Here is an 11,183-nt window from a genome sequence, read left to right as displayed (position 1 = left end):
CATTCTCTTAATGAATAGAGGGATTTGTTGTAATAGTGTTTGTAAATAGAATATCATGTCTGCATGTTGTACAGCAAATAACCACTAGGAAGAGAGTACGCAATGTGTTAATTATTGAAACTGTCCTACCAATTTGATTTGAAAGTGTCTCATTGCTATTTGTCTGCCAATAAAATTATGGAAAAAAAATTAACTCTTTTCCCTCAACTTTAAATTTTTTGAATCTCAAACTTAAAGAAAGGTTGTAAATGTTCATGTGTTCTTACCTAAGTTCCCAATCACTGACATTTGCTGTGTTTCTGTACTGTTTTTCTATTTTCTAATACATCTGAATCTCTTTTAAAAGGCTGTAAGTACCAAATACTTTACTCCTAAATACATCATTGCAAGAAGATGAGCATTTCCTAACAAACACAATGTCATTTTCACATCCAAGCAATTTCCCCTTAATTCAAGAATATCATTCAATACCTCCCCAGTTGTTTTAGTAAGTCCTTTTAGGATCACCTTACCTCCAGTTTAGTCAATTCTACTCTTTTCTTCAGTAGTGGGGACTGAACCGAGGGCTTCAAGCAAGTTAGGCAAGTGCCCTACCACTGAGCTACACCCCAGCTTCCCAGTTCTCTTAAAGAAATGTATTTTACATAAGTTGTCCTACCCTTTTCAGGAAGCAACTCAGCAGAAAATAACAAGACCATAAGTGTTTTGACCTCTATGAATATGCTACGTATATAATACCAAAAAGCAAAGATAATTTAAGCATGAAAGGTATGATATCCACACCATTTATGGTATTGAAAAGTGAAAAAATATAAAGCTAGTAGAAGAGAAATGGTTAAGTAAATTCTTTTTTTTTTTTCTTTTGGTAGGACAGTTTCAATAATTAACACATTACATACATTCTTCCTAGTGGTTAATTGCTGTACAAGATGTGGACATGATATCCTATTTACAAACACCATTAGAACAAAACACTCTATTCATTAAGAGAATGTAACTATATATCTATCCTAACCATTTTGAATACACAGATACAAAATGGACATACCTCTGTATACCCTTTTTTTGTTAAGTTCCGTTATTTGAATATTATAGGTGTATTAACTCAGCAAAATATTCTAAAAGAGTCCAGTAGCCATTATAGTATTGGGTCTTCTGCTTGACTGGCAATGTCAGAAATTGTTGACCTGAGTCCCCTACAGCTCAGCATAACAGCATGGCTTTACTTCTTATATTTTGTTTTTATACTTATCTGCTGGATGGTTAAGACCAAGGTAAAGCAGGACCTATGCAACAAGAGTTGTAGCTTTTGGTTCTGATAAGGTCTGTGAAATCCCCTCAGGATTTATCCTGAGATCCTGTACCTCAAATTGTAGAACCTTTGTCAGTGTCAGCCATGTGGATGAGTCACGACCATTGCTTGGCCAGTGTGCTCTGTATGAAAGCCTGAGAGAATGTTTTCTCTCCATATGACTCTCCTTAGGTACACTCTACATCGTCAATCACTTTCCTCTTTGGCCCCATCATCTCCTTGATCAGAAAATTTGAGACACCGCCGAGTTACATGACGTTACAGTACAAGTTCTCATATGTCCTGAGTCTTACTTGACCTTGGAAGGCTAGGGCCAAAATGTTGGCTTTTCTTGAAGCCCTCCTTTTTCTCTAATTTTGGTCTGCGAACTTAGGTTGTTAACCATCCAGAAGACAAGCTTATTGTTATTACCATACAACTTAGGCTGTTAAGCTTAACCTCACTATCTGTCTGCATATCAAACATTTTAGACATAATATGGAACAGGTATTTTTCATCAAGTATTGATATGTTGAACTTTAAGTCCCTACAGAATATGATAAAAAACATTTAAAATAAGAATATATTTTTAAAATAGGCATAAAGAATTATATACTTCTTATGTTTACACATAAGTCCAAAAATCTCACCATATACAACCTTGAAGCAGGACAGTCCCACAATATTCCTTTTCCTGTCTCTTGCTTTCATTCACCACCCCCTTCTTTTTGAACCACCATCAGTTAAGTAAATTCTGAAAGAGTCATAGAACAATACACATATAGTCATTAGAAATACTTATGAAGAGTATAATTATGTAGGAAGATGAATGTAATACAATATAAAGTGGGGAAAAGGGATACAATCTGCATATAGAATACATCAACTGGAGGCCAGGCATAGAGATATAGGCCTGAAATCCTGATACTTGGGAGGCTGAGGCAGGAGGATCACCATGAGTTTGAAGCCAGCCTTGGCCACATAGTGAGTTCAAGGCTCACCTGAATTACAGGGCAAGACCCTGTCTAAAAAGATGAGGGGAAAAGAATACATCAACTAGTCTAAGGAGGAAAAAGTAAGACTTGTGCTTTGGGATTCTTAAAAGCCAGAATAGCAAAGCTAGGGAATCAGTGACATAATTCATTAGACTCCTAGAAATGACTGGTCTTTCTTCTAGCATTTGTAACTAGTTCTTCGCAGTTCTGACTAATGCAGCTGGATAACTGACTGCTTCTAAAAGTCTGAGAACACAGAATCCACATTGATTTCAAATATATTTTTATTATTAATGGCCAGGGAGAAAGCTTAGCAACATAAGCACCTGCCTGGTAAGCACAAGGTCCTGAGTTCCATCCCCAGTACCAAAAAGAAAAGAAAAGAATGGAGTCAAATACCCCTTTATTTTAAGACTTGTGCTGTCTTACCTTAATTATTTGCAGTGTAAGGGTCAGAGCCTCACACATGCTAACAAGTACTCTACCACTGAGCTGCATCCCCAGCTTAAGTAAACCAGTATGCTCTGCACCTGCTTTAAACTGGCACCAGCACCATTTGCAGGCTGCCAGACCTGCCACCAAAGGGTCACCCTCTCAACACTTAAAGACATCACTTACCTTTTGTTATTATAAGGCAGGTTCTCCCAAATCTCTGGGGGCACATAATAAGGTGTTCCTACATATGTACAAGCAAATGCCATGGGACTGAAACCATAAAAAAGGCAAAAGATGATTACATAGTATTCCTGAAAATGGGTATTCAGAATACTGTTACTGCAATACAACAGAGACATACTTGGAGAGAAGACGGGCAGATCCAAAATCTCCCAGTTTCACTTGTCCATTTTGGGTGAGGAAGACATTCTGTATTGAAAAAGAGGGACTCAGATCACGTGGCCCAGCAGTGACCCCCCTAAGGCAGAGGACCCCAGGGAAGCGGTCTTTTCAACCTTGCAGCTGACAGGGGCTGAGAGCACAAGTGCTGACAACCAAGTCTCTGGGTGGACTTCGAAGCAGCACAGCTCCTCTCGACTGCCACATGCTCCCCTGCTTGGGGACTCAGGATGACTACTTGGAGCTCTAACACACAAACTTCAGGGGCACTGCAGAGGGACCTTGGTCAGGGCGCCACCAAGTGGCAGGCCGGGTACTGCCCACCTCCGGGTTGTGAACACGCAGGCTTAACCAGAGGGCAGCTTTAAAAGGACTGGAAACTCGTTCACATACATCACAAAAGAGATTTAAACGACTTTTCCACACCTACTACTTAATTTGATTAGTATAAATATTAGGTGAAAGGGTATAAAGCTTCAGTTAGCATAAGTTCTCAAAAATCTATTGTGTGACATGTGACTGGTTAATGTACAGTATTTTTTCAAAATGTATGTATGAGAATTACCAAGAGAGTAGAGCTACTTTTCTATTCTATTTTTTGTGGTGCTGGGGTCAAGCTCAGATCCTCACACATGCTAGGCAGCCCTGCAAGGAGATCTTAAATGTTCTAATCACAAGAAAGTGCATGAGGTTAGAGAGATATTAGCTCCATTTAATCACAATGTATAAATATATCAAAACATATACACTGAAAATACATGCAATTTTTATTTATCATTTTTATCTTAGTAAATTCAGGAAAATTCTTTAATTTAAAAATTAAATTTACAGGGCCTGGGGAGATGGCTCAGTGGAATAAGCGCTTCCCCAGCAAGCGCAAGGGCCTAGTTCAATCCCTGGTTCCGCCAAAAAAAAAAAAAAAGAATTAGACTATTTTAGGGGGCCTGCTCCTTAGCTCAGTTCTTTAAGTGGCTGCTTCAATAAAGGAGTCAGGCTTAGGCTGCTCTGGTTCGATTCCCACAACTCAATCCAGCCAAACCTGCCCTGAAGGTATTTGGAAAAAAAAAAAAAAAAAATATATATATATATATACACACACACATATATATATACCTATATTAAGCTAGCAAACATTTCTACACTACATAGAAATATCCCTAAAGAAAATGAGTAACAGAAAAAGATAAAGAAACCAAAGGCAGTGGCATGCCTGTAGTTCCAGTACAGACGAAGGCTGAGGCAGGAAGATTACAAGTTCAACGCTAGCCTGGAGAACTCAGCAAAATCCTGTCTCAAACTTAAAAAGTGGCTAGATAGGTAGATAGATACAAGGCTTCACTATGCAGCTCAGACTCAGTGATCCTCCTGTTTCAGCCTCCCCCCCACACTGGGATTACAGGCATGCACCACCACACCTAGGCATGTAGTACTGGGGATCAAACTTGGGACCTTGTGCTTGCCAGGCAGGTGCTTAGATTGCCAAGCAATCTCCCCAACCCTTTTATTTATTTATTTTTGGTTGTACATATATGTACTTTAGAGGTAGCTCATCCCTGGGTTCCATTCCCAGAATCAACACACACACACACGCACACACACACACACACACACACACACACACAATATTAAACAGTCTCTTTTTTCCATGCCTCAAAATGTTTTCCACTCACCTTGGACTTGATATCTCTATGCAGCACACGCTTTTTGTGTATGTGATTTACTCCAAGGCACACTTGTGTAAACCAATTAAGTATCTATAAGAAAAAAGCATGTAACACTTGCACAGATGTAGTAACTTGTTCATGTTAACCCAGAATTCCAAAGAAGCACCTTTAGACCTTAGTTGACAGGGTTTTAACATACAAAATTCATGCAAACTGCATAACTCAACTAAGATTCTATCAGAAAAGCTGTGGTTCTCATGTTTCATCATTTTAGCTAGATCCAAATAGCTCAAGCCAGGTGTGGTGGTAATTCCAGCACTCAGGAGGCAGTGAGGTTAAGGCCACCCTGGACTACAAAGTGAAGCCCTAGGTCAAAAAAACAAATACAGCTATTTTAATAAAACCTGTTTATTTTACTGTATTCAACCAAGTATCTTAAATACATACTTAAAAGTAGCTCACCATTAAGAAATATGTACTAGTGTTTTGAGTGTCATTATGACATTGACTTTCATTTATTTTTTTCAGAATATTCATGATGACATTAAGGATTTCACATTGTGTTGTCAATCATCTTTGAGGTATTTTCTTTTTGTTTTATTTTCAGCAGTAGGGATTTAACTTATGGCCTTACACATGCTACGCACTCTGCCACTTAGCTACATTCCTACTCCTGGAATTTATACTTTTAACCTGGCACAGTGATATAGGCTGAGACAGGAGGACTGCTGCCTAGACTACATAGTGAGTTCACCGCCAGCCTTAATAGCAGAGTGAGATCTTGTCTAAAAATCAAAAGAACAACAAGGGGCTGGGGAGATAGCTCAGTAGAATAAGCACTTGCCTGGCAAGCACAAGGCCCTGAGTTCAATCCCTGGTTCTGCCAAAAAAAATTAAAAAATAAAAAAAATTAAAAAGATACAACTTGTAAATGAAGAATATATGCTTTCAAAACATGTTATAACCTAAATCAAAGTAACCCCCATGGAAGGTATTTATGTAAAGATTTTTCTTGGCCAATTCATTTCAAAGTCATTTACTGTGTGTTGGGACTCAATATAATACTCCAAAGTATGATGCCTTCACATGCTGGATATTGTGAGCTCAAGGAAAGGGACCACGAAATAAGAGGTTTCCGATCTTTTTTCTCCGGCTTCCCTCTGTCCCCTCAGGCAGATATAAAAAACAGAACACAAACCAAAAAACAGAAAGTTTCTTGCCCAAGGTGGTCAAAGAAACTAGAGTCTTTCTTCTCTAAAGCCAGCCAGAGGGAAAAACAGAATTTCAGTCAAGATTTCAAATAGCCAATACAAGGACAGATCAATAAAATTTGGACTTTTTTTTTTTAGACATAGTCTCACTATGTACTCCAGACTGGCCTTGAACTCATTAGCCCACCCAGGTTGGCCTCAAACCTGTGGCAATCCTCCTGCCTCAGGCTCCCAGGTGGTAAGATTACAGGTGTGCACTACCATACCCAGCTGAAATTTTTTTAAACATGTAAGTTTGACCCCTTTTTTTTATAACTTGAATGGATTTTACTTTTTTTGTTTGTTGTTGATTGAGACAGAGTCTCATTAGGTAGTTCAGGCTGGCCTTAAACTCACTCTTATCCCAGGCACTGATTCTCCTGCCTCAGCCTTCCAAGTGCTGGGATTATAGGTATGTACTACTATCACCACCTTGACTTCACTTAAAAATAATTCTTAAAAATATTTCAGGCAGTGCCATGCTGGCCCCACTCCTGGGGCGCTCTGAGACAGCAATTGAGACTGGGTATGGTGGCGCAAGCCTGTAAACCCAGTGCTTGGGAGGCTGAAAACAGGATAATCACTATGAGTCCAATCTACATAGTGAGACCCTGTAGATCTTGCACGAAATATTATATGCATATACATATATATACATATATGAATATGATAGATATTTCAGGCAGCCATTCTGAAGACACTGAGCAGTAATAATGACTCAGAAACCAGCTGTTTCTAACTAGTGGATCAGGTAATGCTTTTAATTTATACAAAGTCTCTGAGAAAAGTTGCTTCTAAACTTTGGGGGAAACTATGTAAGTCAGCCTCTTACCATGTGTTCAGGAAATAACTTTCCTTTTTGTTGCTTAATCTTTTGCATCAGATCCCCTCCATCACAATATTCCATCACGATATACAGATGTCCTTCAACTAAAATAAATACAAGACTCCTTAGGAAAGTCACAGTTGCTACAGACCAAATTTAGAAATGTACATATTTGGAAAAATTCATATTTACCTTCAAATGATTCTTTAAAGGCCACAATATTGGGGTGTTTCATTTTGGCTAATAGAATAGCCTCCCTCCTAGAATTCTGTGTATCAGAAAAAGACTAGGAAAAGATTTTAAATAACCATACATTTAATATTGAATCTTAAAATAGCTTTATCCTAATATTTAGTAATGTTAATACACTTCAGGGGCCGGGGAGATGGCTCAGTGGAAGAAGCACTTGCCTGGCAAGCTCAAGGGCCTGAGTTCAATTCCTGGTTTCGCACAAAAAAAAAAAAAAATACACTTCAGTGCTATGTTGTTTTATAAAACCGTACTTGTCCTCAACTTTGCCAAACTCCTAAAGAAAATACATAATTTTTCAACCACAGCCATGTTTTCTATGCTTGAAGGGATCCATTTGTTGTATTATTTTTTCATTCCTTTCACATGAAGAATTTAAACTAAGAATCATATCTGTTCAAACATCACCAGACCTGGAGAGTCAGCATGCTATTAAAAATAATACATCCTAAAAGCCAGGGTACTCATGCTCTAATGGTCAAAACCACCTTATCCATCCTTTACTCCAGATGAAAAAAAAAAAAAAATGCCAGTGTATTATCATATCAAGGATGGAAAAGAAAAACAGGTTAAATACATTTCCAAGATCATCCCTAACTTACTCTATAAGGAGAAACTCAAAGTCTTACTCTTTTTGCTTTATGTGAAAGATGTTTACTGTAGGACTTCTTAAACATCTTATACAACAACAAAAATATTACCCTCAAGAGGCAATATATTGGTAGTATAAAAAATGCTTCATGCTGGAGGTTTTTGTTTTTGTTTTTGAGGCAGTTTTATTACATAATGCAGACCAGCCTTGACTAGTTTATGTAGCTTTGGCTAACCTTGAACTCATGTTGATCCTCCTTGCCTCAGCCTCCCAAGTGCTGGGATTACAGGCATGAACCACCATGTCCAGCAATTTGTTCTTGATGAATTAATATACAATAATTTCTCATGACATTTGATTCCAAAATGAATGCATGAACTAGATCAACATGATTAATAATTTAAAGCAAAATATAAACACAAGGGCAACTGTAATACTGACATACATTTGTAGGAGTCAATTCAAATCAGTGATCCGCCTGCCTCAGTCTCCTGACTGCTGCTAGGATTATAGGTGAGTGCCACCACACCCAGCTAGAGGACTATGTATTTTTTTTTTTTAAATCTGGGGTATAAAAATTGTTAGTAAGCAATCCTGTGCCTAAGTACACATGAAAGTCAAGGGCTGGAATTACAGTCTTCATGAATACCCTTAGGAAAAGGATGTACAACATCTATCATATGTTTCAGAAACAGCATGTTTCCAAAATTACACATTTCTTTACAAATGAACATCACATGTTAGCAATTAGGGAAACCATGGGGATGAGTTCCAAAATATGCTGCTTCCCCAGGCACCCCGAGCCATATTGAAGGTATCCATTTTAAGCTTGGGGCTTTCAGAACACCTTTTATGTTTTAATTGGTTTCATTTCCATTTTCATCTCCTTCATAACTAGCACCATCTCTCTTCTTGGCCAACTTTTTTCAACTGTCCTCACCAAGGTCCCTTCTGGCCATTTCCTCACCTGTTACATCAAGCTCTACTGTTCATCTTTCCCTTCCTCCTCTGCTTTATTCTTTAACCTGCTGAAACATTAATTTCTCAATTTCAGGATTAAACCCTGAGTGACATTCTTTCATAGAATGATAGAGAAGAGAAGATCTTCACATAGTAAGAAAAGTCTGAGCCAGGGACAGAGCTCAGTGGCACAGTGCCTGCCTGGCAAACTTGAGGCTCTAAATTTGATTTTCAGTACCAAAAAAAGAGAAAAGAAGCTCTGCTCTTCTATTATGAAACTCTTAAGTGCTAGCATTCTTCACTAATGATCTTCTCTTTCTTCCCTCTAGGTGTTTCTTGGTTTCGAGTCCAGTCCTCTTTGCATGAGCTTCATGTGTAGCAAGGTTTTGGACAACTTGGAGTTGCACTTGGCCACCAGGCTGGCTCCAGCCCAGAGCAGCATTCCAGTCACAAGCTCCCTGAGTGTTTAACTCTTAAAATCAAGAAACTGAGGGCTGGGGAGATTGCTCAGCGGTCTAAGCACCTGCCTAGCAAGCACAAGGACCCAGGTTCTATCCCTGGCACCTCATGCCATGCTGTCCCTGAAGCCTTGGGGACGCAGTGCCAGCCTCAAAACCAGGTGTGGTGGCACATACCTGCAATCCCAGCACTGGGGAGGCTGAGATAGGAGGATCACTACTAGTCTGAGCTGTGCAGAAAAACCCTATACCAAACAAATAAATATTTAAAAAAAATTTTTTTCTAAATTGGCCAAAACAACATTAACCAACCTGAAAAGGATGCTTCCCTAGAACAACAATGATATACTATAACAAATTGTCTACAGAGAAATAAAATCTATAAAAGTGATCTAGCTGGTGAGATAGCTCAGTGGACTAAAGCGTCTGCTTAGGCAGGCACAGGAACCAGGATTCAATCCCTGCCCTGCTGTGTTGGCCTCGCACTCAGGGTGTACTGAGATGCGTCAGATTGGGTGTCGTGGTGCACACTTGTAATCCCAGATTTGATCCCTGCCTTGCCATGTTGGCGCTGCCCTCAGGGTGTACTGAGATGAGACAGATTGGGTGTGGTGGTGCGTACTTGTAATCCCAGCGCTTGGGAGGCTGAAAATAGGAGGATCACTATGAGTCTGATCTGTGTAGTGAGACCCTGTACTAAATACATTAAAAAAAAGATATATGTAGCAATATAAAATGATCTAAAAAGTAGGTTCCTCAACACAGGTTTGTATTTTAAAGCTTTGTTCATTGTTGTGTTTGTATTTTTTTATGATCATCATTGTACCTGAGTTGCTTTTGTTAATGCTATGTATATGAAATTGGATTATTAATAACTCAGAGATAAAATAGCACACAGTGACTGTTTCCCTCCCTTTGTTAATGGCACGACCTTAACAGCTGCATAAATACATCAAGCCCTTGTGAAACTAGGAATGAAAAAACTGATTACACATTTTTTAAGGACAAATTCAATATTAAACCTCAAGGATCTACTCTCACATAAATTACATGTTCACTTTCAATGTGAGCTACTTTCTTTAGCAATAACCTTGGGAAGCCTTATTTCTTTCATGGCAAACATCCGCTTGCTGCTTTCTTGCTGAACCAATAGAGCTCTGCCGAAGGAGCCCTCCCCGATCACTCTCAGGACCATGTAGCCGTCCATGCTGGGCACTGCAGCTGGGCTCTGTGCAGGCAGTCACCTTCTGTGCTCCAAACTATATTCAAAAACAGAAACATCAAAAATTAATTTGTGGGGCCGGGGAAGATAGCTCAGTAGAATAAGCGTTTCCCTGGCAAGTGCAAGGGCCTGAGTTCAATCCCCGGTTCCGCCAAAGAAAAAGAAAGTTAATTTGTTCAAAGCAGCTCTAACCACCAGGCAAGGCCAACAGCAATGATTTCCTTCTGAAGGGGGTCAGAGCATGCCACCCCAAAGACAGCCATTTTTGTATAAGGATTATTCTGAGCTGAAAGCAATTTGCTTGTTTGCCTTGGTCCTTTTGGTCTAAATTCAAGGCATAAATTTCACTATGAAAGGCCACCAAATTTCCGTATGTAAATGTGTCTTCTCACTTTTCCGGAAGAAGAGAATTTTATCAATGGGGAAAGTACCACTTCGAATCACATAATAAATATTCAATAACCCTTACCTTCTTTTAGCTTCCCCAAAATATTTACCTTCCTCTGAGAATTCATCCTATGGCTTGCAATAATAAGCAAGACTACTCTAGCTGCAACATTTTACATTTACAGCAGTCCCTCGCTATTTTGCGGGCCAATTGTTTCGTGGATTTTAAAAAAATATTAATCTAAATTATCAAGAATTTTTTTGCCCATATTGAACTCGAGTTGGAAGAGGCGAGTCCGGTCTCAAAATGGAGGGCCATGATCCAAAGGAGCCAGAGCAATTGAGGAAGCTGTTTATTGGTGGTCTGAGTTTTGAAACTACCGATGATAGTTTAAGAGAACATTTTGAAAAATGGGGCACACTCACAGATTGTGTGGTAATGAGAGATCCTCAAA

The 11,183-nt window shown here is 39.1% G+C and overlaps 1 protein-coding gene across 4 annotated transcripts in view; it reads right to left on the bottom strand.

Moving 5' to 3' along the window:
- The window catches only part of Nek3 (NIMA related kinase 3), a 42,076-nt gene that overhangs the window by 28,068 nt on the left and 2,825 nt on the right, over nt 1–11,183 (bottom strand). For all 4 annotated transcript variants that reach the window (XM_023705292.1, XM_023705291.1, XM_023705293.1 and 1 more), the window contains exons 2-7: nt 10,210–10,378; nt 7,053–7,146; nt 6,867–6,964; nt 4,791–4,874; nt 3,083–3,150; nt 2,905–2,991 (exon numbers count right to left, since the gene is read on the bottom strand). In XM_023705292.1, the coding sequence (XP_023561060.1) occupies nt 2,905–2,991; nt 3,083–3,150; nt 4,791–4,874; nt 6,867–6,964; nt 7,053–7,146; nt 10,210–10,326 (548 nt within the window). In that variant the 5' untranslated portion in view covers nt 10,327–10,378. The remainder of the gene's footprint in view (nt 1–2,904; nt 2,992–3,082; nt 3,151–4,790; nt 4,875–6,866; nt 6,965–7,052; nt 7,147–10,209; nt 10,379–11,183) is intronic.

The sequence above is a fragment of the Octodon degus genome, unplaced genomic scaffold (assembly GCF_000260255.1).
Source record: "Octodon degus isolate 3935 unplaced genomic scaffold, OctDeg1.0 scaffold00216, whole genome shotgun sequence".
Classification (NCBI taxonomy): Eukaryota; Metazoa; Chordata; class Mammalia; order Rodentia; family Octodontidae; genus Octodon; species Octodon degus.
This window is presented reverse-complemented; position numbering and strand designations above follow the sequence as displayed.